The sequence below is a fragment of the Vidua chalybeata genome, chromosome 18 (assembly GCF_026979565.1).
Source record: "Vidua chalybeata isolate OUT-0048 chromosome 18, bVidCha1 merged haplotype, whole genome shotgun sequence".
Classification (NCBI taxonomy): Eukaryota; Metazoa; Chordata; class Aves; order Passeriformes; family Viduidae; genus Vidua; species Vidua chalybeata.
In genome coordinates, this window is record NC_071547.1 from 4,976,640 (window position 1) to 5,003,637 (window position 26,998).

Sequence of the window (26,998 nt, forward strand, 5' to 3'; positions counted from 1 at the left end):
GTCACTGGTGGCCAGCATAAGCTGAGTTTAGCTCAGGCCACAGTGAGAGGCCAGGGACAAATTGTGCCAGTGCCAAGAGGGCTTTTGCTGGGGTTGCAGGTGGCAGGGACAGCCCGTGCAGCCCTGCTGTGCCCTGGGGCAGCCGGTTGTGCTGAGCCTCCCCAGCTGTGAGCTCCCGGGTGCCCGGGGCTCACAGGGCTGCTGCAGCTGCATGAGGGGAACTGTGGCTCAGCCTCCTGGCGGTTTTCTAGCAAATTCTGTCCCAAAACACAGCACTCCCTGCGGACACCGGTTTTCCTATTGGGGTCAAGAGCCTCCATTGCCTGCTGCCCGCTCTGAGGGGCAGGCTGGGTGGGTGCCTCTGCCCAGCCTTTGGAGCCCTGGCACCACCCGGGATGATTTGTGAGGTGTGTAGGTCACTGTGAGCAAAGCTGGAAGGTGTTTAGGTCCCCAAAATGTGGTGGCAACAGAGCCTTTCCAGCACACAGAGGTGTGAGGCTGCTGCAGCTCTTCCCAAGTCATGACCTGCACCTCCAGTCCCTCCTGCGCCTTTTCAACCCCCCACCACCAATTTCCATGCCCCTGGTCCCTACTTCTTATGGTGTCCATGGCTGTGGTGTGCCCAAACTGCAAGGAGCCGCCCTGGATTTAGGGTAGAGCTGCTCTGCCCTTGCAGGGAGAGCAAGTGGAGACGTGTCCTTCCTCCTACTTCCCAGAAAGGGGTGAGGAAAACTCCCCGTGCCCCCAGTGCAGGCAGCACTGCCCGCGGGCAGGGGGAGCGCTGCCAGACACGGCCCCAGCCCAGCCCCATGCCAGGGAGGGCACATGGCAGGAGCGCTGGCAGAGCCTGGGGGCGGTGCCCCGGCTCTGGAGCTGTGGGGCAGGGGTCAGAGCCTGTGCCTGGTGGGCCAGCTCGACGTCCCGGCTCATCAGCGTCTCTGACACGGCGCCTTTGTTCTGGCCGGTCCCTCCTCCCTGCCATGTGCTGAGTTAGGGGTTTCAGTAATGCTCCCCTGGGCTCTGTCTCTATCTGGAGGCTATAAAAACCCAGCCAGAGGCTGCCGGACATGTCACCTCCCTGGGCACCAGTGCCTGACCCCAGGTAAGCGCTGGAGCCTGGGGCAGCTGCCCCGTGCCTGTGGCTGGGGCCTGGGAGCGAGCAGCTGCGGGAGCAGGTGGAGGAGCATCCAAGATCTGGGGCTAGACCTCTCCTCGGCACCGGGAGCTGTGGTGGGGGATTGGGGATCGAGGGATCGGGGGCTGTCCCTGGCTGTGGCAGGTGTTGATGCTCAGTGTGGGCACGCAGCCGCCTCTGCAGTGCTCCCAGCTCAGCACTGCCCTGCCTGCACCGACTGCCAGCGCCGGGTTTGGCTCAGGGAGCTGCCAGTGGGAGGAGGAGTTTCCCTGGGCACGGGCAGGGATGTCTGCCAGGGCCAGGTGCCCACTGGGCCAGGTGCCCGCTGCTCCACATGGCCCTGGTGGCAGCTCCAGCTGGGCAGGGAGAGCCACAGAGCTCTTCATCTGCTCCAGCATGGAGCAACCCTCTTGTTGTCCCCCACACTGCTCATGAAGGGGGACAACAAGGGCTCCTGAGGTCATTTTCATCTGGGCAGAGAGGCAGCTTTAACTGTCCCCTGTGCTCCAGCAGAACCACCATGACCCACCGCTGCAAGAAATCCTCCGGTCTCTGGAAGGTATGGGAGCCTGGGCAGGACCAGCACCGTGCCCTGTGAACACCTGGGAATGGGCCTGCAGTATCTGCTCGGGGCCTTGGCACCCCCAGAGCCCCCTGACTCCCTCTATTCCCCCCAGATCGTGGTGTGGGATGAGCCTTTCTTCCAGGGCAAGAAGCACGAGTTCACCACCGACTGCTACAGCACCCCAGAGCACGGCTTCAGCACCGTCCGCTCCTGCAAGATCGAGAGCGGGGCGTGAGTGGGGGTCCCGGGGCACTGCCACACCCCACAGTGCTGCGGGACCCCACGGATAGCAGGGGGGTTGGAGGATGGAGGCCCCCAGTGCCTTTTGCTACCCGAGCTGCCTCCCGTGGGCACCGCCGGGCGCAGCGAGCACAGCCCGGCTGTGAGCGGGGCGGTGGGCACCCCGGGGGTCTCACCCCTCCCGCCCCGGCAGGTGGGCAGGCTTCGAGCACTGCGGCTTCCAGGGGCAGCAGTTCGTGCTGGAGCGCGGCGAGTACCCGTGCTGGGAGGCGTGGAGCGGCAGCAACGCCTACCACGTGGAGAGGATGTGCTCCTTCCGCCCCATCGCCTGCGCCGTGAGTGCCCCGGCCCCGGCTCCCCCCCGCGGGGCGACCCCCGGAGCCCACCACTGGCCACGGAAGGAGTGGCAGTGACAAAGCCGTGCCCGTCTCGGCCGCAGGACCACGGACGGAGCAGGTTGATGCTCTTTGAGGAGGAGAACTTCCAGGGCAAGCGGGCAGAGATGAGCGACGACTGCCCCTCGCTGCCCGCCCTGGGCTGGGGCAGCAGCACCGTGGGCTCCTTCCTTGTCCGCTCCGGCGCGTGAGTACCCGGGGCTTGCAGCCCGCCGGGACCGCCGGGGCACCAGCAGGGCCGAGGATGCTCTGGCAGCTGCCGGGATGCGCCCGCAGCGCGGGGGCTCCGCCAGCCTCGAGCCACCGCCGCTCTCTGCTCTGTCGCAGGTGGGTCTGCTCGCAGTACCCGGGGTACCGGGGCTTCCAGTACCTCCTGGAGAGCGACAGCCCCGCGGGCGAGTACAAGCACGTGCGGGAGTGGGGGTCCCACGCGCAGACGGGCCAGGTCCAGTCCATCCGCAGGGTCCAGCAGTGACCGCGGAGCCGGAGCCCCCGCGCCCGGGCACCGTCTGTCCCGCGGGGCGGCGGCGACAAAGCTCAATAAAGGCTCAGTTGTCCAAGGCGGCGCTGGCAGTTGGGGATGAGGGCCATGGCGGCGCGTGGTCGGGAGTGATGCACACCTGGAGGAAGAGCGGGGCTCTGCAGGGGCAGGGATGAGGTGGAGGGGAATTTTTCTGCCCGGCTGCAGGTTCAGGGGCTCTGCAGGACCCCCACATCCCACCACCCCACAGACACCAGGTGCTTTTCCAGCACCTGCCAGGGGCTGAAAGGAGCTGCAGGATCAAGCAGGTGTGCACCTGTCCCCATGTCCATGCACACCCTGTACCCATCCCAGCACCCATCCCTCACTCCCGCACACCCAGTGTGCAGCCAAAGCTGGAAATGCAGCAGGGAAAGGCTGGTCTCGAAATATTCCTCATTTCAGAAGAGCTGTGGAGAAAATGTTTGATGTGGTGAAAATGTCCCATCCATTACATTTGCAGCAGCAAGGCCACCAGCGGAGGGAATGCTGCCCAGCAAGGGATTCTCTCCGCAGGAAATCACAATTAAAAAGGCTAAATAGAAGAAGAAACAAAAAGTTTTGGGATGGGCTGAATGAAACTCTCCTGCGCCCCAGGGCAAACCGGTCCAGGGGCCGGCAGCCAGGGAGACCCGAGGAGCGGAGCTTCCTGTCACCCCCCGTCCTGGTTACCCCCCTGTCCCTGCGCAGCTCCAGAGCCCTGGGGGGACGCGGGGTCCGGGAGCGGGGCCAGCACATGGCCAGGCACGGTGGGCAGCTGGCGGCGAGACCAGAGCTCCCCGGGGACCCGGCGGGGACTTGGAGAACAATGCGGGAGCCCAGCAGCTGCACAGCGCTGCGGAGGGGCTGTCACAACCCCCGGACGGGAGGGGAGCTGTCCCCGGCATGGAAGGGGGGGCTCAGGGACAGGGCTGTGTCCCCAAGCCGGGCTGGTCTGTGCCATCCATCCCCACCGAGCCCGGGTTCATCCTGCCCACCACGTCCCCAGGGGTGTGCCCGACACCCCTGCCCCCTTTGTCCCGTGTCCCCTGGATCACACCCATGGCTGTGGGGAGCCCGTGACTTCACGGCCAACGATGTCCTGGCAGGGGGTGACAGTGGCATTTGCAGCGGCTGTCGTGGCAAAAAGGTCCCCAGGGTCTCCCGCAGCGGGAGCAGTGAGGGAGCGGCGCTGGAAGTGGTGCGGGAGCGGTGCTGGAAGGGATGCGGGAGCAGTGCGGGAGCGGTGCTGGAAGTGATGCGGGAGCGGTGCGGGAGCGGTGCTGGAAGTGGTGCGGGAGCGGTGCTGGAAGTGATGCGGGAGCAGTGCTGGAAGTGGTGCGGGAGCGGTGCTGGAAGGGATGCGGGAGCGGTGCGGGAGCGGTGCTGGAAGGGATGCGGGAGCGGTGCGGGAGCGGTGCTGGAAGTGGTGCGGGAGCGGTGCTGGAAGTGATGCGGGAGCAGTGCTGGAAGTGGTGCGGGAGCGGTGCTGGAAGGGATGCGGGAGCAGTGCTGGAAGTGGTGCGGGAGCGGTGCTGGAAGGGATGCGGGAGCGGTGCGGAGCGGGCGCGGTGCGGGGAAAAGGTGACTGGGCCGCATTTCCAGCATTAAAATTTAATGCGAGTTGCAGCATCCTCCTGCGCCGTAGGTAGGGCCGGGGGGGCCGGGGGCTGCTGGAGGAGGAGTTTGCTTGGCCGCCTCTTCCTCAGGGATGCTCTGGGAAAGCTCCAGCACAAAGGAGCGGCGCGGCGGGCAGGAGCGAGCGGAACCGGCGCCCCCCAGCCCCAGCCCGGCCCCCCGGGAGCAGGTAACGCACCGGGGACGTGGCTCCGCTCCCTGCGGAAGGGGATGGGGCGCCAGTGGGGTCTGGGGGCGCGGGGAGCCCGGGGGCCGCCCCAACCTCCGGGCGGGAGCGGGGGCGATGTCACCCCGGAATTCGGGGGGTCCTGCGGGCATCGCTCCGGGAGGTGCAGAGCCGGCGGACGCGGCTGCCCCCTCCTCTCCTCTCCATGCTCCAAAAATACCCCCTTTCTCAATATATTTTTCTCTGGTTATAAATAACCCCACGAGAACCCCCGCCCCCGGCAGGACTCCCTCCTTCCTCGGGGGTGCCAGGCCGGGGCAGCCGGGCCCCCCTCCCTTTGTTAGGGCAGGAGCAGCCGCGCATCCCGCGCCGTGTTCCCGGCCACATCCTGGCCCGGCGGGCGATCCCGGTGATCCCGGTCCTGAGGCAGCGCTGGGCAGCCTGGCCCCACCCTCGGACACTGCCTGCAGCCCCTGGCCCAAATCAGAACTAACTGCTGCACCGCTTGTTTGTATTTTTTTTTTTTTTTCCAGAATCCTCATCAAGAATAGGGCTCCTGCCAGGTAAATGGATTCTTGCCTGATTTTCAATGCTCCTGGGAGGATTTGTAGGCAAAATGCTGTTTTACTGCTTTGTCTCGAAGCCCCCATTTCCTCCTAAAGCTGATGATCCTAGGCGGGGGTTAGAGGCGAGGCTGGGGCCAGCAGCCCCAGGGCACAGCCCAGGCCTTCCTTCCCCTCCGAGTTAACCTGGCAGATGCTCTTCTTGCGGAGCCATTTTCTCTCCCTCATTGTCTCGCAGCCTTTTGTGTGTGCGGGTAGGTCCTGCGCTGGGAGCCAGGAGGAGCCCAGAAATAATCAGATTTTCAGGCGTTGTGGGCTTGCAAGGAGCCATTCACACCCCCACGCCCCCCTGCTGCCGGGCTGCCCGGCCCCAGAGCTGCAGACAAAGGCAGCAGCGCCTGGCACCCCTGCAGCAGCACCAGAGCCCGGGTTGTGCCAGAGCCTGGGCTCTGCTGGATGGCAGCGAGGCTCGGGCAGCGCTGGCAGGGCACAGGGCCGGGGTGTCTGCCCACCCCACTGGGATCTGGGGGGTCAGGGTGCACAGATGGCACATCCCATAGACCATCTCTCTAGGATCTCTCGCCTGTTGTGCCCTCATCTCCCTGCTCCTGCCCGCAGTGGAGCTTGTGCTCCTCTCCCTCCCTCTCTCCTCACTCGAGGAGGGGGTTTGGCCCCATTTAATTCGGGTGTCCAGCCCCCAGGGCCACTGTATGTGCCACCCACACGTGTGGCAGAGGCAGCTCGAGCTCACGCCCAAGACGAATGTTGAGGTGAGTCCTGTCTGTGCAAAATTGTTTCTCCCTCCCTGTCCCCTGGGATGTGCTTCATTCCCAGGCCAGAGAGGCCATCCTGCCCCAGCGCAGGCACCTCCCGCTCGGATCCAGCAGGGGATCCATTTGCCAGATGCTCATTCCCGCTGCTCCGCCCCACCGCAGCTGGGCTGCAAATGCCGCCTGGACTTGCTGTCCCCACGGCAGGGACTGTCCTGCCGGCAGCGCCTGCGGCGTGTGGTGACAATGAGCGCGTGGTGACAATGAGCGTGTGGTGACAATGAGCCGTGGGAAGCAGGAGCGGCTCCGCAGCTGAACTGCAGAGTCATCACGGCCCCGCTCCCCCGGGACCTGCTGCTGTCCTGGTTTGCCCAGGCAGGGCAGGGCAGGGCAGGGCAGGGCAGGGCAGGTCACAGACATGGGCTGGCTGCTGGCACCGGCCACATGTCCCCAAATCCCCGAGGAGGTGGAGCAGCACCCACCGCAGCGCGGCTGTGACCGCCAGTTGCCCCAGTTTAACCGGTGCCTGTGGAACCTCAGGGTACCAGTGACTCAGCTTTACCCCACGGCAGGGACAGAGGTGGCAGCAGAAGTGACAGTGGCAGTCCCTGCCTCCAGTGCAGGGGTTACAGCAACAAGTAGGGACAGTTTGGGGCATTGCCACCATTTCTGGTGTGGTGGTTCCGATGCCCCTCTGTGCTCTGTCAGCTCCTTCACCCTGCAAGGGGACAGGGACAGGAAGGTCTGTGCCCAAGCCTCCTGCCAGGCTCCTGCCAGCTTGGCTGGGCTGTGCCTGAGGACGGGGCCCTGTTTCTCCCCCTTGCTGCGTTGGTTGTTTCTCTTGCAGCTGCTAATGACTGACCTGAGGTCTGTTCACACAGTCCCCTCGCTGCCTCCACGGCACAGAGCCACGTGGAACAGGGGACATTGCACAGCACTCCCGTAGCTGGTGACCACAGGTAGGACTCTGGGGAGGGGACACAGGTAGTGCCAGCCCCTCATGAGCAGGGAGGGTGCTGGGCAGTCGGGATCATCCTTCCTCCTCAGGGCCCCATCTCCTGCAGGGTTCTCCCCAGGCCCCAGCAGGGTGCAGGGGTTCACACCATCCTCAGGGCCACCTGCATGAGAGGATGTGTCCCCCAGCAGTGGGGAGGGGGTGGCTGCCACAACCCAGGGTCTCACAGCATCTCTGCTCCTCAGTGCCACCACCCCAGGGGCACGGCCCAGCTCCTGCCTGGCCAGACTGACCATGTCCAGAGGGGAGCCGGGCTCAGGAGCTGCCATCACAACCAGCACATGATGCCAGAGCCGGGCTGGCCCCAGCAGAGCACCCTGGTACCCACTGCCATGGCGTGGAGCCATGAGCCCGGCCACTGCGGGGGACACGGCCCAGGAGACTGCGGTGGTGACACCTGAGGACACGGGGCTGCGCATGCACACGGTTTTGCTGCAAGGTGCTGGGGTGTCCTTGCCTCCCGCTGCACCCCCCAGGCCTGTCTCCTTCCCTGAGCACAGAATAGGAAGAGGGAGAAGGAAAAGGGAGTGGGGCAGAGCTGTGCCAGCCCCTCATGGTGACACAATGGCCAGAGCCCAAAGGGGCTCTGTTTGTCCCCACTGATCCTGCCCTTCCCTCTGGCTGTTGGTGAAGTCCTGGTGCTTTCTGAACCACGTGGTGTGTGGAGCATCCTGGAGCTTGGAGAGGAGCATGGGCAGTGAATCCTCCTGCAGTGCCCTGTAAGCAGGTGGGACCATGTCCTTGCCAAGCAGCCACTCGGGCCCATGTCCCCACACAGGCAGAAGGACGGGGCTGCAGTGGGCTGGGGGCTGAGGGCAGACACAGCTCATGGCAGGGGTTACAGCCTTGAAGTCCAAACTGGAAAAGCATCCTTTTGGGGACCAGAGGAGCTCGTGCAGTGGGAGGAGGTGACCCAGAGGGACACAGGGCAGAGGGCCCTGTTTCTTGGGGCACAGTGCTCCTGCAGCCCTTGGAGCACTGCTCAGCCCCATGGAGAGGAAGCTTCCGATGGGGAGGGGGTAAGCTGTGGGTCACCTTTCCTCTGCTCCATGGTGATTTTCCCTGCTGGATCTCCTCCTCCCTGCACGTGCAGTGGGAGCTTGCTGAAGTCCTGAAGCAGCTGTCGTGGTCTCTGCTGGAGCCTTATCCCAGACACTGCCAGTCCTCCTCTGCTTCTTCCAGCTCCTTTAGAGTCCTTTAGGCACTGCTGGGACCATGTCCTCCATGCATCCTGTCTCTCGCCTTTCCCAGCCCCAGGGGGGGGAAGTATGTGTTGTGAGGGGCCTCTGGTACCTCCCTGGCAGGGATCAGAGGAGCAGATGCCTGCTGAGCATTTCATTCAGGGACAGGCTCTGTCACACCGGCCGAACCCTCCACTAACACCTTCCCAAATGTCAAAGCCCAAAAACGCCTCCTGCTCTTGTGAGCCAGAGCCCTGCTGCTGACGGGCCTGGCTCTGCATGCTGCCAATATTAACCTACTAACCTGCTGGGACCCCTGTGCCTTCCCCAGGGCTGCCACGGCCCCTGGCACATGGACTAACCCACTAACCAGCCCAGCGCATGCCCTACTAACCACAGCAGCCCTGCCTCGTGCCCACTAACCACGGCAGCAAGCGTTGACTTTAAAGAGGAACAGAAAAGCTGGAAAACGGCTTTGGAAGTGCCAGGTGTCAGTGCCAGGCTGCACAGGCAGGGACAGGCAGGGGCAGCCCTGGCTGAGGGCAGGAGAGAGGACTGGCTGCCCAGCACTGGGCAGGAGTGGTGTTGGGCAGCTCCTGTCCGTGCAGGCAGCCCCTGTCCCGGGCAGGAGAGGGGACTGCTGGTCCCTGGGCAGGAGAGGAGAGCAGCAGCCCCTGTTCTGGGCAGGAGAGGGGTGCACCAGCCCCTGCCTGGGTCAGGAGAAGGGAGCAGCAGCCCCTGCCCTGGTCAGGAGAGGGGAGCAGCAGCCCCTGCCCCGGGCAGCCCCCGGCAGCACGAGGAGAGGGTTTCTCCCCACATGCCCTGCCCAGCTCTGCCTGTGGAGCCTGTTGCTGACTAGGAGCCTAAAACGGTTTTATCAGCAGAAGCTTTTCAGTTCCTTTTTAAGCCAGTAGATCTCTGTTACTAACACATTCCTGAACTGAATTAAACAAACTAACCACTGCTGCTTTTCTCTTCATTTCTCTTCCAGTGTGTGTGTCCTCTAAGGCAGACCAGTGCCCTGCTTCTGTTACTAACCTGTACTTCTGTTTCTACTGTACTAATCCTCCCTGATTGTTTCTCTCTTGCTACTAACAACTCTCTTTGCACTTTGCCTCTCGGGTGCTGTTTGCCATGACAAGTGACAGTGGCTCCTCCTGGACTTAGTCACCTGCAGCACTCGATTTTTTGTGCTGCTGAGCATCCCTGGCTCCCATTTGGTACCATGGGAAAGAAGATGCTCGGGCTGGGGCACTTTGAATATTTCCCTCTTGGCCCGTTTTCCAACAAATTTCACGTGGCACAATGAGGAGAAGAGGCTGAGTGGCAACAGGACAGTACAAACCCATTAATAATGGCTGTAGAGGCCCAGCAAACCCCATTTGCAAAGAGATTCATCCACAGAGCAAAGGCTGCCATGAGCCTGAGCTTGGGGCTCTCCCGAGGCCTCGGGTCACCTGTCATGGGGAATGTTCTCGTGCTGCTCCCAGCATTGGTGCTCCTGGGCTCCTCTCTTCACCCCCTCTGTCTCTCCACAGTTTATCTTGTGCCTGGTGCATGTGGAAGCCGCTGCTGGCAGCGTGGCCCTGACTAACCCAGCTCTGCGTCACCGCCGGGTCCCACTGCAGGGTCCCCTGGCCCCAGCCAAGGACAGGGGTGGGCAGTGGGTGTCACAGGGGCTCTGCCATCAGGTGATGGGGGCACAGCCTGGCCTTTGCTTTCTGTCCATCTGTCAGCCAGGTGAACGTCCCCACCCTCTGCAGGGACCCTGCCAGGGTGAAGGATCCAGGCCCTGGCCCGCTGCTGTGGGCTTGGCACATGGCAAGGCACCAGCGGCGTTCAGGGCTGCCATGACCAGGGGGACAGAGCTGAGCCCTGTGTGCCAGCAGAGGATGGTGGCCCCGTGCTGCTGGCCCATGAGGACATCCCAGACTGTGCCTGTTGGGGGGACAAGGCACCCCTCAACCAAGGGTCACAGCAGCGCTGTCAGGGGGAGCAGATCCAAACAGGGTCCAGCTCTGGCTGCTCTCTCTTGGCTTTGCCTTGTGCTCTTTGCTCCCATGGCCAGGGCTTCCCCCAGCCACCTGCTGTCACTGGCTGATGTCACTGTCACCCCATGGCAGCTCTCCTGCCTGCACTGGAAGGCAGAGCCGGGCGGGGTCTCCTGGGTGGCCTCGTGACACTGTCACCTCCTCTGGGCATCCCTGCTAGGCACTAACCCCAGCCTGCTCCTTTACAGGGGGGTCTCTATCAGGCTGTTGGGGGTCCCCTCCCCACCCAGCTCTGTGTCTGTCCAACCTCCACCTTATCCCCCTAATCCCCCAAAGGCCCTTCCTCTGCACAGCTGCCACCAGGATGGATTTTAGGGCTGATGCTCCTGTGTTTGATGGAAGGGGGAGACAGGGCCCTGCTGTGGGCAGCGTGGGGAGCACAGGGACAGGGATGGGACAGGAGGACAAAGCCAGGTCAGGCCCAGGGTGGGTTCAGGGTTCCTGCGCAGGACAGGAGCACCACAAGCACTGGGCTGGAGTTGTCAGAGCCCATCACTGTGAGGGACTCTCCTCCCTGCCCCACAGACCCCCCTTCTGCTCCAGAGCAGCCCCCCTGCGCCCAGGCTGGTCACCATGGGGAGCTGTGGGACCACAAGTCACCTCGATGGCAGAGGATGCAGCTGGCAAATGTCACCCTGCACAGCCTGCACAGTGGGGACAGGCCACCAGTGCCCCCCTCAGAGCAGGGCAGGAGGGCGGAGAGGCCCCACCAAACAACCAGGATGCTCCTTTGCTCTGCTCCTGCACCTCAGGGCTCCCTGTCCCTGCTCCCCAGTCCCCGTGGCTGGCAGGAGTTGATCTCTCTGTCTGTCCATCCCTCTTTGCTGGTGTCCCCAGAGCTGTCTGGAGAGGGGCAGGATGTGCAGACCCCCTTTCAGCTGCGGTGGGGGACGTGTGGCCAGGGCACCCCAGCAGTGACACGGGCAGAGGTGCAGCCCTGGGGTCACTGTCCTGCCCAGGGTGCTCCAGCTCAAGCTGGTCATGGCCCCTGCTTTGTGGGCACAGCCACGCTGGCGGGACACTGGCCAGGAGTCCCATAAGTCACCACAGCCCCGAGGATGTCCCCACAGCCCCGAGGACGTCCCCACAGCCTGTAATGTCTACTGTGAACATGGCAAGTGTGCAACCACCTCGCTGTCTTGTCTTCTGTCTTTGTGCAGCGTGGGGGGGCTGGGGGAACCGTGTGAGCCTGGGGTTGGGGGTGCCCCAGCTCCCGTGGGGGGCGTGGGGGGTGCCAGGACGGGCCGTTCTCACCGCGGCCACCTCGGCATCCTGCTGAGGCGCCGGGGTCGCCGGGGGTGTGGCAGGACCGGAGGGGCCCCGGGTGGGCGGTGGGGAGAAGGGGCTTCGTGCCCCGCGGGGCGCAGGAGGGTGGGCACCCCCGGCCAGCCCTGGCTGGTGGCTCTGGGGGCGCGGTGCCATGCCCAGCGCGGGGAGCAGGGCGGGCACGGAGCCCACGCTGCCTCCGAGCCGGGACAGCCCCGCGGGGCCGGGCCCGCAGTGCCGGGGGTCGGCGCGGGGAGCGCGGAGGGGGCTGCGGGGGCACTCGGCGGTACCGGGCCGGGCTCGGAGGGCGGCGGCAGGTGGAGCTCGTGCTCCAGGAAAGCCCGTGGCCCGGCTGCGTCCCTGGAAGTGCCCAAGGCCGGGCTGGACGGGGCTTGGAGCGACCAAGCCGCGATAGCGGGAAATATCGCTGCCCACGGCCGGGAAATGGAAGGGATGAGCTTTGAGCGCTTTCCACCGCAAAGCATCCCACGGTTCTGCGATTCCAGCCTGGCACACAGTGAGCGGGACACGGCTCCTGCCTGCCTTTCTCCGGAGGGGGAGGATGGACACCCCCGGCTGTGAGGAGGGGTCCCGGCTCCGTCCCCTCCCGGCTGTCCCCGTGTTTATTTTCCCAGCATTTTGACGTGTCACAGCGAGTGCCACCAGCCAGGGGTGACAGGGAACGCGCACGAGCAGGAGGAATGATGCTCATTTACATCAAATTGCGCCGCGGTTCTGTGAAATGGATCCGGGGCATTTTGGGGAGCGCGGGCTCTCTGCCACAGAGGGGCCCTGCGGGAAGGGCTTTGCCGGAGGGATTGAGAATGCCCCAATTATCTTTCCCAAATGCCCCGGTGCTGGCCACGGAGCTGCCGAGGGAGCCGGGGAAGCAGGCAGGGAGCCAGCCCAGGGAGCAGCTCCATGTCCACAGCTCTGCCCAAGTCCCGGCTGCACCGCGCTGCACGGGATTAGTGTCCCTGTTCCCACTTCTACAAACAGGGCTTTAAAAAACCCCACAGATCTTCCGTTCTCCCCTCCCTCCCTTTCAGCCGGCAGGCAGATGTGGCTGTGCTCACACAGTCACACCCTTATCCAGGTTTTTCTCAGATCCTGGGGTTTTATCCCCGGAAGCATCATGTGTTTGCTGTCCCCGGCACCTCGCAGGGACACAGGTGGGGTTTGGTGCACCTTAAGTGGGAAAACTCGCTAACTGCGGGCATCACCCCTGCCAGCAGTTCCCTGTGGGGCCGCTGAGCAGGTGCCCTGGGCAGTCAGCGTGCCTGCTCGCCTTGGGCAAGGAAAAGCCTCCTTAACTCCATCCCTTCCCACCGTCTGCAGCCCTCTTTTATCCCAGCCAGCTCTGTCTATTCCATATCTTGCAGCAAGCAGAGCCGAGAGTCACATGTGGAATACTGAGTGAGGCTGGAGCTGAGGGCAGGACATCCTGGCACATCTTGAAGCAATTAAAGTATCAGTTACAGAGCTCTGAGCCGCCGTCCTTGCCTCTTCCACCCTGCAGAACAAGGCAGGGGCTGTGGCTTGGTTGGGCACCAGGATAAAGCTTTCAGCTGACAGAAAGCAGGTTTAGGTTGAGCATCAGGGAAAACTCTTCCCTGTGAGGGTGGTGAAGCCCTGGCTGTGGCTGCCCCATCCCTAGAAGTGCCCGAGGCTGGGTTGGATGGGCTTGGAGCAACCTGGGGTAGTGGAAGGTGTCCCTGCCCATGGCAGGGGTGGCAATGGATGGGCTTTAAGGTCCTTTCCAAACCATTCTGTGATTCCATGTCATACCAGGGGGCCCAGATCCTGATTTCTCTAAGATCAACCATGTCTGGGCCCTTCCCTCCACCAGGAGCAGCTCCAGGCCCGTGCAGCCACACTCTCATTAATATGTGGGATTGTGAGGCAATCCATAATTAGATGCTAACTGAGTTTTCTCTAAGTTGGGTGAGGGAAGGTCACCAAGGTAGGACTGGAGTCAGCTTATTGTTATTATCAATCAATAACCTATTTATTTTCCAACATTCCTATTAACCTCTGCGAGCCACTCGCTGTTTCCCTATGAAAGGGCTGTGCTGCTGCTTTGCTGACTGGACAACTCTGATTGAAAATGGAGCAGTGACCCGACCCCAAAAGCAGAATCCAATTAAAATAATTTTCATTTGTAGATTAATATCTTTTAACATGTTCTACATCCCTTGCTTCAGCATTTCACACAGGAGCTGCCGCCTCGTTACACGAGTGCCCGTATCAGTGCTGCCATAAGAAAACAATCACAAGTAATTAGACACGGAGACAATTAGGACTGTCCTTTTCCAGGACTGAGGGACAGTGCCCAGCTGTGATGTGGCACTGCCATGGTGGCAGTGACTTGTGGCTGGTGGGACAGGGCTTGGGGCAAGGAGAGGCACAAGGAGGTCTCAGTGTCTGGCTCCTTGTGCCCCTGTCCGAGCACCAGCCCGGGAAGGAGGTGGGTGAGGGTCCCTGGTGGTCCATCCTGTGCTGATGGAAGAGGTCCCCAATCATGGGGGTTCATCACATCATGGTGGGTCCCATCCTTGTCCCCTCCCTGGTGCTGGGCATTGCTGAGCGCAGGAATTGCCAGATGCAGCTGGGTCTCAAGGTAAAGTCTATTATTAATAACGTGACTTTGTTAATAAAAAGATTAAAATTAGGTTTATGGTTTGCCGACTGCCCTTTCCACGCTGTAATCATCCCTCATCCATATTCATGAGCCTCTCATTAGTAACCACTGCTTACAAGGCGGCTAAACAGCCCAACCCTTCAGCAGCCACCATCTCCTTAACTGCTTAACTTGCTCGCTGATTACCAACATCAAATTAACTCTGCAGAACGGATCTAATAAGCTTCCCGGTGGCTTCAAACCTCCTTGAAAATTGCTCTGATGTCTCCATGGGGCCCTATTAAAAAAAAATCCTTCCCCTGTGAGCATAGCAGGGAACGCATCGGGCTGCGGCCGCGGCGCTGCCGGTGCCCAGCCCTGCCCGGTGCCCGGGGGCAGCTTCCCGGCTGCTCCCGCAGTGCCCAGCGGAGCAGCCCCGCTCCGTGTGGTGCCTTTGCACTGGGAACAGCTTTTTGAGATGATGAGCTGTTTTCCCTGATCCTTCATTAAACACTCCAAGACTTAATTTCGCTATTTGGTAGCTCGGGGGTTGTGTAACAAAAGAATAAATAAGAACGACCTTTCCATTTAATTACTTTTTTTTAGATGTGGGAAATGCCTCGGCTCTCTGGCAGCGGGTGTGTGGAGGTCTGGTGATGTTTAGGAGTGATGGGACCAACCTGATGATGCTGGCTCTGGTCTGGGCCAGGTTTGGGGACGCTCCACAGTGCTGGGGACAGTGCAGTGCCACGGAGGACAAGCCATGGGCTGGGGATGACACTTGGCACAGAGCACGGGGGTGGCTCCCTGGCTATTAACTCCGACGAGTGTTTCAGCAGCGGCCGTGGCCATGCGGAGGAACGCGAGGGAGCCTTCGTCCCTCATTGCCATGGCAACCGTGCACAGGGATGGAGAGCTGAGGGCCTGGGGGGATGCATCCCTCCTGGTGCACAGACCTCCGGTGGGGGTGGCTGCTGAGACACCCCCAAAACCCCTTCTGGGATAGGGATGGATGGGCTGCACCCTCTGGGATGTCAAGGGCCTCCATCAGGCAGATCCAGCCCACCTGGGGCTCAGAACCCGCTGGATGCAGCCAGGTGGGATGGGAGATCCATCCTTGGGACAGCAGGCAGGGCTGGCTGCACCCCCTTCTCCTGGGAGAGGTGTGCCAGGAGCCAGGCGGAGCCCCCAGCCCCTGTGCCATGCCCCCTCACCCCCTGCACGGAGCCCCTCGCCCTGCCCAGAGCTGATGAAGAGAGCTGGGTGGCTGCAAATTCCCACATCCAGCCCATATTTCCTGCCTGCTGGAGAGAGCACAGACACAGCTCTTGCACAGGAGCCTGCAGCAGGCACAGACAGGGAGATTTAGTAGGCAGGAGGTGGAGAATTTGTGTTTGGGCTCCCTGCTTGGTGCCACCAGGGCCTTGGAGCTGGAGGAGGCAGTGCTGGCACTGTGTCCCCTGGTCCCTGAATTAAGGACAGAGATCCTCCACTCGGTCCTGAGCCTGGAACCCAACCTTGGGGTCTGGTCACCAGAGCCAGCAGTGTCCCCCTGCATGGTTAGAGGAGTCAGGGACCAGGCTGTGTGCCCATCTCCTGCCCCAGGGTAGGCAGAGGATTCTGTGGTCCTGCTGCACAAAATCCCAGTCCCACACCATCCCTTCCCACACCACCCCTGCCCCCCGAGCTGCAGGGCACACAGGCTGGGGCAGGGGCACAAGGCCAGCTGAGCAGGTGAGGAAGGAGATCCTCAGCCTCCTGCCCAGCCAGAGCAGACCCCCCCAGCTGGCCCCAGCCCAGCTCAGGGATGGGGCACCTTGGGGAGGCAGAAGCCATTCCACACCCTGATCCCTCACTTTCACTCCACATCCCTCCCCCACAACCCCCTCCCTGCATATTCTCCCCCGATTCAGGCTGATATTAATAATGGCTTATTTCAAGCTTTCAGCCCACTTTCTCTGAGGAAAATATTTATCCTGAGCTCCATTTTCCATTTCTTTTCAATTACCCAGGGCAGATCACTGCCCCACAACTCTCCTCTTTAGCCATGAACACAAATCCTATTGCCTTTTCTCTTTCCATGTATTTGCCCTTTGATTTAAGCTGCATTTTCTCCTGTTTTCATCAGTTCTGGCCCTCTCCTGCTGTATATCTCCCTGTTTATCTACTTTCCAAAGGCCTCCCCCTATTTCTCCGGCCTGGATCAATACAGCTGCAGAACCAACTGGCAGCTCCTTGCTGCTGCTGCCTGTAGTTTTTCTTAGGGGACTTGTCCAGTATTTCTTGTTAAGCTTCTGTCTCAGCTTGTTCCATTTCTCATTAGGTTTTAGCACTGGCATTGTAGTATTTCTTGCATTTCCATGCTGCCCAGCGGATCTCTTGGAATTCTTAATGTTGAGGCTTAAATCCTCCTCTTGAGTGGGCTCCCGGGTCCTCCCCAGCAGGCTGGAAGTGCTGAGCAGCGAGACACTTGGATTTTCAGGTGGAGAAAAGAATTCCTCTGGCTCCAAGCCGGGCCAGGAGCTTTTCTTACAAAAGGGACGATGGGGATTATTTGCATTTTACAGCGTTTTTACCAGGGGATGCATTTCCTGAGGCTGTGGTGGATGGCAGTGCCAGAGGGTGGGGGAAGGATGGGATGGCTGGAAGGGCAGAGCGTGGCATCTCCTCCGAGCCCCCTCTGTGCCCCTAAAACCCAAACCCCTTCATCCCTTCCTGCCAGCACACATCCTGGATACTCCAAAGGGTTTGTTTGGGTTTTTTTTTTTTTTTTGTTTTTTTTTTTTTTTTTTTTTTTTTTTTTTTTGTTTTGTTTTTTTTTTTTTTTCCATCTGCATCCCTCCCAGAATTTTCCTTCCAAGAGAAAAGCTGCTGTTAAAAGCCAGCCCAGCTTTGCAGCTGTCAGGAGCCAGCAGATGTATTGCTCTCATGGCTGCATCCCTGAGTATTAAACACGACGTGCAGCCGCCACCACGCAATATTTCCTGGGATGCCACAGCTCTGCAGGAGCCAGGCAGTGTCCTTTAAAATCAAACCAATTTTTCCTGTCTCCTCCACAGAATAGTTTTATTTATCCACACTCCACCAGCTGTTACTGCAGGTTAACCAAAGGTTGTAAAAACACTTTTCTAATGCCCTTTAACTTTGCGTGGTTTGTTATTGAAATTATTCATCTTGGATTGAGGGGTTTTCCTTATCAGGTGGGGATAAAGCAGGGAAATCTGGCCCTTCCCTGCCCTGCAGAGTGCTCTGTCCCTGGAGCTTGGAGCCTTCCTGGGGCCACAGAGCTGCTCCACATTGTCTGGGAGGTATGGAAATTCCAGGGATGGGGATTGAGGGATGAGGATGGCAGGGATGGGGATTGCAGGGATGGAGATTGCAGGGAGGAGGATTGCAGGGATGGGGCTTGCAGGGATGGGGATTGCAGAGATGGTGATTGAGGGATGAGGATGGCAGGGATGGGGATTGCAGAGATGGGGATTGAGGGATGGGGATTGCAGGGATGGGGATTGAGGGATGGGGATTGAGGGATGGGGATTGAGGGATGGGATTGCAGAGATGGGGATTGAGGGATGGGGATTGAGGGATGGGGATTGCAGGGATGGGGATTGAGGGATGAGGATGGCAGGGATGGGGATTGCAGGGATGGGGATTGAGGGATGGGGATTGCAGGGATGGGGATTGAGGGATGGGGATTGCAGGGATGGGGATTGAGGGATGGGGATTGCAGGGATGGGGATTGAGGGATGGGGATTGCAGGGATGGGGATTGCAGGGATGGGGATTGCAGGGATGGGGATTGCAGGGATGGGGATTGCAGGGATGGATGTTGTGTGGTGGTTCAGTCCTTGCACACCCCTGAATGCCATTTCTGTGCAGGTGGTTCCCTCGTCCAGGAGGGGAAGATGAGGCTGATGAAATCCAATCTCCTCTTCAGGCTGATCGGGATAATTCACCACGAGCTAAGCAAAAGGGAATTATTCTTAAATGCAAATAAAAGTTAAATAAAGCTGCTTGGGAGCTGCTCTGTGATGGACCATCCACATCAATCAGAGGGAAACACATCACTGGAACTCCTGCTCAGGTGTCCAGAGCTACCCAGACCCTCGTTACCTCCCTGTCAACAGGACAGTGGTGACACCGTGGGGCGTGTGGAGGGGAGTCACAGCTCTGACACAGCTCAGTGAGGTGGGCAAGGGGACAAGGGGGGCAATGGGGACAGGAAGTGGCTGGAGGTGTCCGAGGCACTCCAAGGAGCCATGGAACATCCTGGTGTTTGTACTCCTCTGTAACCCACCCACCAATCCCAGCGCTGACAGAGATGTATTTTTAGCTGCTGCAGCACAATTAAGTCTTCTCGTTAGTCTCAGGAGGAGAAGGAGGCTGTTGGTTTACTTGCAAATGCTTGAGGTAATTCTCTAATGGCTCCTCCACCATTACACAGACTCTGTTTTCCATCTCTTATCATATGTAATCCCTAATGATTCCTCCGTTATGTCCTGTTTTATTAAAGCACCATTGAACTATAGCCTATTGATTTAGATTTCACAGACAATTGAAATTTAAATTGACTCCAAATTGAATGTCTCCATGCAATCTGTGTTCTGCACTAAAGATAGATAAAATGCTTCTATTTTTGATAACAACTTATAGCGGAGGGAGGCACATTTTAATTTCAGGAAGCGCAGAAGGGCGTCAGGATTTCCATGACAATGGCAGGTGGCCAGGTGGCAGCAGGTTCCTGACCCCTCTGGGCACTTGCTGTCCCACGGGGCTCAGAGGGAGCAGCAGGGCAGCGTGCGCATGGTCATTTGCGTTGGATTTAGAGAAAAATGGGACTTAATGCCATGAAGGCTGTGGCTGGGGAATTCCTGGAGGGCTCTTGATTTCCTGAGCACCAGCTGAGCCACCCGTGCTGGCTGCCCGAGGTGCCAGTGGGTGCTTGGCCCCGGGATGCTTTTCATAAACCACAGAACCATGGAATCCCAGACTGCTTTGGGTACGAAGGGATCTTGAATCCCCTCTCATCCCACTTCTTGCCTGGGGCCAGGCTGCCAGTGCTGCTGAGGGACATCAGGGGATGCTCCAGCTCCTGTCCCCAGGCAGGGGCTGTGGGGATCACCCTTCCTGACAGGGCTGTATCCATCAGCCAATAAACAGCTCATTGCAGGGTGGAATTATCTCTGCTGGCATTGGGGTCGGCTCTAACACAGACGTTATTCCCAGCAGGAGGCACGTGAGCAGAGCCGGTGGCAGAACCCGTGGTTATTTTACACCAGAGCTCCCGGGAGGGGGAGAAGCAGGGTCTGGAGCTGCAGGGATGGCCACAGTCACCCCGTGCTCCGAGGGGACACCCAGGGATGGGGTACAGGGGGTGGGGAGTCACGGTGCCAGGTCTGGGCACAGCTCCCATGTGCTCCTGCCCCAGCCAGGTCTCTGCGCCCCCAGAGCTGGATTAACCCTTCATTTGGTGAATAAAACCGGGAGGACATTTGGGGTCTGGTGGGGTTTTCCCCTCAGGTGCTGTGTCTGCACGCTCTGTGCTGGTTCTGCTCTGCGTGTGCTGCCAGTGGGATTTGAGAGTGTCCCGAGCAGGGCCAGCAGCTGGACTGATGATCCTTGTGGGTCCCTTCCAACTCCAGATATTAGGAAAACATTCTTCCCTGTGAGCAAGGTGAGGCCCTGGCACAGGTGCCCAGAGAAGCTGTGGCTGCCCCTGGATCCCTGGAAATGCCCAAGGCCAGGTTGGATGGGGTTTGGAGCCACCTGGGACAGTGGAAGGTGTCCCTGCCCATGGCAGGGGTGGCACTGGATGGGCTTTAAGGCCCTTTTTAACCCAGGCCATTCCAGGATTTCCCAGCCATCGGGGCTGTTTGTGGGACCAGTGCATGCTCCAGGGGTGGAGAGGTGGAAAAAACTGAAAAAAAAACCTGCTGGCATTGGTGCTGCCCACCTGGAAGGACAAACCCGCCCCCCCACCCCCCCAAACCTCTACCAAAACCCACCTGCCTTTGAAACCAACGTAAATTCCTACAGCCAGAGCTGTCACCCAATTTCTCAGGGCACCGTGGTTTTCTCCGAATGATAGACAGTAATTAAAACTCAGCTAATAACCTCCTCACTCCTGACATTTCTACAGGGGTTTTGTTCACCATTATCTACATATAGATTAAAAATTGTAATTGGACCAGAGATAGGGTTAGAAAAATCCACCCCCTTCCCACTGATCGTTTGCTGCTGAGTGACACTTGGAAATTTTATTTAATCTGAGGAAAATTGAGTTGAACTCCAGTAAAAGTTGAGTTAACGTGAAGTACCTGCATTGGGTAGGAAATGCACTTGGCTGAGGGATGAAAGGAAAGGGTGGGAAAGGGGGTGGAGCAGCAACAGGGGATCATATTGATGTTTCCATACCAAAAAAAAGTAAAAAAAAAATGGGAGAATTGATGATGTTGGCAGGACCAGGTGCTTTAAAGATTCATTGGGAGCAACCAGTCAAGCTGAGAATTAATCCAGCCTCACCCAGCAATTCCCAAACTCTTGCTGTGCTATCCCATGGTTCATGTTTTCCTGGAATGCCCAGCTGCCCCCTGGGCATCTCAGGAAAGCAAAGAATCCTGTGAATTCTGTACCCATCCCAACCCCACGGTGACTATAGACACTTAATTATGACCTCAATAATTATTATACCATGGAATTAGTAATGGGATAATGACAGCATTTATTGGAAGCAGTGACATATTAACTAAGCGGGGCAGTATTAATTGCAATGGTGAATTATTCTCATTGCCACTATTTCAATTCTTGTTTTGTCACTATTACATTTATGACAGCAATAATTACATCTCTAAAATACTCATTATTGGGATATATACAGAATAAGTCTGGATAAATGCAGCAATTAAGGGATAATGCTCCTGGTGGGGAGTTGAGGAGCAAGAAATGGCTTTTTAGGCTGGTTGTAAGGGCTCTCCTGATGGAGATGACCTTTCACAGGATGAAGGCTTGGCACGGGGGAAACATCCTTGTTGGCACAGGGATCACATTGCCCCAAGACCTCAGGGGGGCCTGAGCTCCTGGAGATGGCTTGAGCTGGGATGTCTGGGGGTGTTTCCACGAGCAGAGGTGCCCAGGGGTGCCACTCTGGGGGTCCCTGTGAGTTGGGGTGCCCGGGAAAGATCATTAAGGTTATCAATTCCAGCCATCAGCCCAGGCCCACCACCCTCTAACCACTAACCTGCGTCCCCAAGGGCCACATCTGACACGTTTTCTGAACACCTCCAGGGATGGGGACACCACCACCCCCTTCCAGTGCCTGACCACCTTTTCCATGAGGAAATTCTTCCTGAGGCTGTTTCCTCTTCTCCTGTCGTTTGTTGCTTGGGAGAAGAGCCCGACCCCCACATGGCTCCAACGCCCTTCCAGGGAGTTGTAGAGAGTAAAAAGGTCTCCCCCCTACAGTCCATGCTGCTTCTCGACCCAATTCCTTCTCCTGTGCTTATCTCCCGGAGCCAGAACAAGGATGTTTGTCCCGGAAAGTGCTGTCCCTCCTTTTCTCCAGCCGCATCTTTCTCTTTCGCTATTCCCGGCAATCTTTGGCTGGCTCCATGCGGCTCTCGGGGTTGCTGACATTCGCAGCAGTCCCCGCTGCTCTGCCTTGCCCAGGTGTGCCGGCGCGGCGGTGTCGCGGTGTGTCCCCACACGGTGTCCCTCTTCCCCCGCGGCACGGCCGCGTCCCGCCCCGCCAGCGCCGCCATCCATCACCGCCGAGCCGCCGCTCCTCCCGCAGACAATGAGGGGAAATCGGGCTTTTCAGGAGCGCCACTTTGTTGTTTGTACAAAGGAGTTGGGCTGTTAACACGTGTAAGGTAATGGGATCCCCCCCGGCTGCGCGGGGCTCTGCCTGATGGATTACCCACCCCATTCATCTAAATTATGTCACAGGCAATGAGCGACTTGCTTCATCTGCCCAAAGCCACGGCCGGGGTGGCAGCGCTGACACGCTCCGGCGCTCACGGTCACCGCGGGACAGCTCTGTCCCCACCGTCCTGCCCGGCACCTTCCAGCGCGACATCCCCCGAGCAGAGCCCGGGGGGCAGGGCGGGTGCCAGAGCCCAGAAGATGCTGCTGGTGTGGGCACACCCTAACCCTAACCCTAACCCTAACCCTAACCCTAACCCTCACCCTTACCTTAACCCAAATTAAAAAAAAAAAGAGCATGGGGGGCGTGGGTCCTGCCCCCCCCCCCAGAGTCCCTGTGGTTTTCCAGGCATTCCATCGCTTAAAGGAGCTTCTAGAAGAGATGCAGAGTGGCATGGGCAGGTAGTGATAGGAGAAGAGGGGATGGTTTTAAACTAAAGGAGGAGGGATTTAGATTTGATGTTGGGAAGAAGTTCAGAGGGCAGTGAGGGCCTGGCGCAGGGTGCCCAGAGAAGCTGTGGCTGCCCCGTCCCTGAAAGTGCTCAAGGCCAGGCTGGACAGGCCTTGGAGTAAATTGATCTAGGGCAAGGTGAATTTCTTCTTCTCAGTGGAGAATTTCTTCCTCTTGCCCACGTCAGCTCCCAGCTGCACAGAATCCCCAGGGATCACACCAGTGACAGTAAATTGGGTCCATCCCTGCTCACACGTCCCATGCTGGGGCTCACCCAAAGGAAGAATCAAACTGGCTTATTTTAGAGATGAAGAAAGGAAGGAGAGAAGGGAGAGAACCCAATTTTCCTCCCAATTTGGTGCCACACTGACGCCTGGAGATGGTGTCTAATTTGACAAGGCCGTTGGTCCTGCAGTGATGGTGTTTGACTAATGACAGGATGAACTCTCTGTCGGTGCTGCCTGCACTGGAATAGCCCTGGGCAATCACCCAGCCACATGTTCCAAATGTGGCAAAGGAAATTGTCTAATAAAGCGATAAAGTGAGGGACTCACTAAATGATTTGTCTTTTAACTATTGTAATGGATTTTTTTTAACATTGCTTTATGTTGGAATACAAAAAATTATTACAAGTAATTAGAGTCATTTTGATTCAAATCTCTGCTTGGGCTTGACATATTTTGCATACTTCCACCCCATATAACAAGTCAGCTCATAAAAATGCAGGCAGCTCAGAGCGTGGCGGCTCAGGCGAGAGCTGGGGTTGTCTAAACCACCATCAGATGCCTTTGCCTCAGCGAGGGGAGGGAGGGGGGGGATGCAGCACCACGTAAATTTATTTTGTCTCATTAGGGAGCAAGGAAGAAGCGAGTTCTGCATCGCCACGGAGCCGCAGCGTCACCGCTCCCCTGACCGGGGGGACCAGCACTGGCACGGCTCCCAGCACAGGTCCCTGAGCACCCACACCCCCAGGAGCCAGCCTGGGAGGGGAAGGTTTGGTGTTACACCCTGATTCCTCAGCACTGTGAGTGTGCACAGGCACAGGGAGGCTCTGAGCAGGGATTTATCCACCCTGCCTAAAGCAGGAGTGTTTGAGCACAAAACCTTTGGATCTTGGGGGTGCTTGACAGGCACTCTCTTCCCCTTTTTCTTCTCTGGTTATCATGGGCTCATCAGCATTTTATTAACGTGATAACAGATGGAGTCACACGTGGCACAGATCCCCATCAGCCTGGCACACACAGCACCAAGGGCACCACTGCCCCTGGCATTGGCCAGCCAGGAGTGTTGTGCCCAGGGAAGAAGGAGAGCTCAAGAGATCAGAGTGAACTCAGCCTCTTCAGGAGGAGTTTAGCACAGGGCAGGGCCACCTCTACAGGTAGCAGGAGCAGGTTGGTTGTACCCCAGCAGCCAGGTTGGTGCTGTTCCCTGTGCCCCAGTTCCCACCTGGCTCTGGCACAGCTCCAGGCCCTGCCCTTCTGCCCAGCACAGCCTGGACCAACCATAACTTAGCTCCACATCCCCGAGGGGTGTCAAGCAACAGCAGGAATGGGCTCAGTCCCAGAGGAATGGGAGGTCAGACAGGAGGACTCAGTCCCAGGCTCTGTGCCAGGCTCTGTGCCAGGCTGCCAGACTTATCCCTCAGACACTGAGAAACCCCTGAGGATGGCTGAGTGGCTGCATGGTGCCCATACCAGGGCTGGTGGGGTTACTTGAACCCCAGGACTGTGCCAGAGAGGAGATGGTGCCATCCAGCCGGGTCCAAACCCTGCTTGGATGCCCAGGACTGTGCCAGAGAGGAGTGTGAATCCTGCCTGGCCCCCATGGAGGGACCACGCCACGCTGACAGCGCCGTAGATCTGCTCCCGACAATCAGATGGGATCTTTTACCCGCCGCTTTATGTATCTCACCCTGTACACAGCATCTCAATACCAGATCTTATTCTTTCTATTTGTCTTGTTTGAAAGCCCCTGTGTAAGAGAGACAATTTTTTAACTCTAAGATGGATTGCCTGGAGCTGTGCGACAGCAGGGACAGGAGGCAGGGGATGATGGATAACGTACAAATGATTAGAGGACAGGCCGCACAAATTCAGATGGAGAAAAAACCATTCCTGGCAATGTCACGGCTCCCTCCCCTCTGGTCAGCGCTGGCACGAGCCCCTGGCAGTGCCCACGGCTCCTTTTGTCCAGAGCTGGGGGGTCTGACACAAACCCTGCCCCTCCTCGCGGCTGCAGAGCTGCACCAGGTGTGATGCTGGCGCTGCAGGATCCCTCCAGCCCCACTCACCTGCAGAGTGAGGGCACAGCAGGGCACGGGCAGCTCTCCCCAGGGCTTCATCCCCGGGGCAGTCTCAGGCTGAGAGGATGATGAGTGCCAGAGAGAGGGGGCAGGGGCAGCTGGAGGGAGACCTTTGCTGCCAGACCACGTCTCTGCCATGGCATTTGCCAAAGTCAAACGTCTTTTCCGAAGAGGATGCTCCAACCTGGCCCTGTGGCTACCGGGACCTGGCTGATGCAGGGTCCCACCCTCGGGTCAGCCGTTCCCCTGCTGTGGTGTGTGCCAGGCACCCCCAGCCATGGGGCTGTGGGACAGCCCTGACCCCTCAGCTGAGGACCCACGGCCGTGCAGGGCGAGGGCAGGGTGCTGGCACGGTGCTGGCACTGCCACTGCCCGGGGACACGGAGGCAGCCCCCGCTTCCAGCCTGGCACGGGCTGCCAGCAGAGCTGTGCCGGGCTTGGAGGTCCCTCCGCCGTCTCATTAATCCTGATTTACAGCAGCCCAGGGCCCTCCTCACAGGCTGCCCAGGCTGATGTTCCTGCGCTGGAGACAGCGGTGCCCGAGAGGAGGCCACGCTGAATTATTCAAATCCGCACGGGGAGGGAAGCGGGAGCTGCCGGCGTGGTGCGGCGGTGTCCCGGCTCCTCTCCGCGGGCTGTGGGTGCCAGCAGGATGCCAGACACAGTCCCCTCACACATCAGGGGGGACTAGCAGGGTCCTGGCAGCCAGCAGGACCCGCCGTGCCCGGAGCTGCCCGGCAGTGACACACGCGAGGTGCCACATGTCACCACTGCCAGCCAAGCCCCGCGGCTCTCGGCACAAGGGTGGAGCTCCCCCTCCATCTGCTCACCCAATACAGATGCTAGCACCTCTATTACACCTCTGTTCAGCTATTTTTCAACTTAAAGGGCTAATAATGCCTTAATAAAACTCTTTAATTACAGAAAATGTCCTTTATTAAACATAATCACCATATGGTTCTAAAGTACTTATGGCCACATCCGTTACCTGGGAAGGGGACGCTTCTCCGGTGTCACCGGCATTAGCAGGGTGTGTTTAGCTTATCCTCCGGCACCCATCTTCGTGCTCTGAAGATCAGAGGGGTGGAAACCTCCGCCCGTGCCGTACGTGCCGTGTCTCTGCCTCCTGAGCCACTTCACCCCTTGTGGTGGCCCGGGGCTGCGGTCGCACGGCAGCCGCGGACCCGCGGCAGGGCCCTGCAGCCTCGGCGGTTGGGACCAGCGCTCTGCGGCCCGGCCAGGCACGGGGACAGCCCGTTCGGTGGCAGGTGCTGCTGTCCCAGCCCCCGGGCAGCGCGGGGGAATGTCTCTTCCCCGGCACCCGGCACAGACCGCTGCCAGCGGCCGGTGAATCCATCGCACGGAGACGCATTTTCCACGAGCTGCTGGGCCACAGACTCCAAAGCAATTAGCACAAGTAATGAACTTCAGCGCTGCGGCGTCGAGGGGAGCCATTAACCCCTTCTCCTCTGCACCATGAAGAGCTCCGGCCCCTCCCGGCGTCCTGGTGCTGGCTGCTCGCGCCTGTGCGAGGTGACAGTGACAGAGCCGGGGGTCTCTCTTGCCTTCCCACCACAGCCCCACCTGCAGGGAGAGCCCTGCAGAGCTCCGATGTTGCTGCGTGCACCCATCCCTCTCCAGGACAGACATCAAGACACCAAGCCCCGGGATGAATGCAGGGTGTCAGGGATCAGTGCAGGGTGTCAGGGATCAGTGCAGGGTGTCAGGGATCAGTGCAGGGTGTCAGGGAACTGGGCAATGTGTCAGGGATCCATTCAGGGTGTCAGGGATGAGTGCAGGGTGTCAGAGATCAGTGCAGGGTGTCAGGGATCCGTGCAGGGTGTCAGGGATCCTTTCAGGGTGTCAGGGATCCGTGCAGGGTGTCAGAGATCCTTTCAGGGTGTCAGGGATCCATTCAGGGTGTCAGAGATCCATGCAGGGTGTCAGGGATCTGTGCAGGGTATCAGGGATCCTTTCAGGGTGTCAGGGATCAGTGCAGGGTGTCAGGGATCCATTCAGGGTGTTAGGGGTCAGTTCAGGGTGTTAGGGGTCAGTTCAGGGTATCAGGGATCCTTTCAGGGTGTCAGGGATCCATTCAGGAATCCATGCAGGGTCTCAGGGATCCTTTCAGGGTGTCAAGGATCAGTGCTGCCTGCCCAGGACGATGTTCTGCCTCGCAGACTCATTTAATCCTCCAGCACAGGAACTGATCACTTTGTGCA

General features: G+C 59.2%; 1 protein-coding gene and 1 long non-coding RNA gene across 2 annotated transcripts; both read left to right on the forward strand.

The window, feature by feature from the left end:
* The first annotated feature begins 1,655 nt into the window (after nt 1-1,655).
* On the forward strand, nt 1,656-2,810 carry CRYBA4 (crystallin beta A4). Its single transcript, XM_053959434.1, has 5 exons — nt 1,656-1,694; nt 1,813-1,931; nt 2,134-2,275; nt 2,380-2,522; nt 2,663-2,810. Exons 1-5 carry the CDS (start codon nt 1,656-1,658, stop codon nt 2,808-2,810), a joined length of 591 nt encoding a protein of 196 aa, XP_053815409.1.
* A 1,695-nt stretch (nt 2,811-4,505) lies between these two features.
* On the forward strand, nt 4,506-11,347 carry LOC128797406 (uncharacterized). Its single transcript, XR_008434117.1, has 3 exons — nt 4,506-4,641; nt 5,172-6,930; nt 7,172-11,347. It is a non-coding gene; the product is annotated as an uncharacterized LOC128797406 (long non-coding RNA).
* The last annotated feature ends 15,651 nt before the right edge of the window (nt 11,348-26,998 follow it).

Bases quoted from the DNA above. Each gene is read 5' to 3' on its own strand.
- CRYBA4 (XM_053959434.1), top strand. From the start codon at position 1,656: ATGACCCACCGCTGCAAGAAATCCTCCGGTCTCTGGAAG. The intron at 1,695-1,812 runs GTATGGGAGCCT...TATTCCCCCCAG, and splicing joins AATCCTCCGGTCTCTGGAAG to ATCGTGGTGTGGGATGAGCC. The intron at 1,932-2,133 runs GTGAGTGGGGGT...CCGCCCCGGCAG, and splicing joins TGCAAGATCGAGAGCGGGGC to GTGGGCAGGCTTCGAGCACT.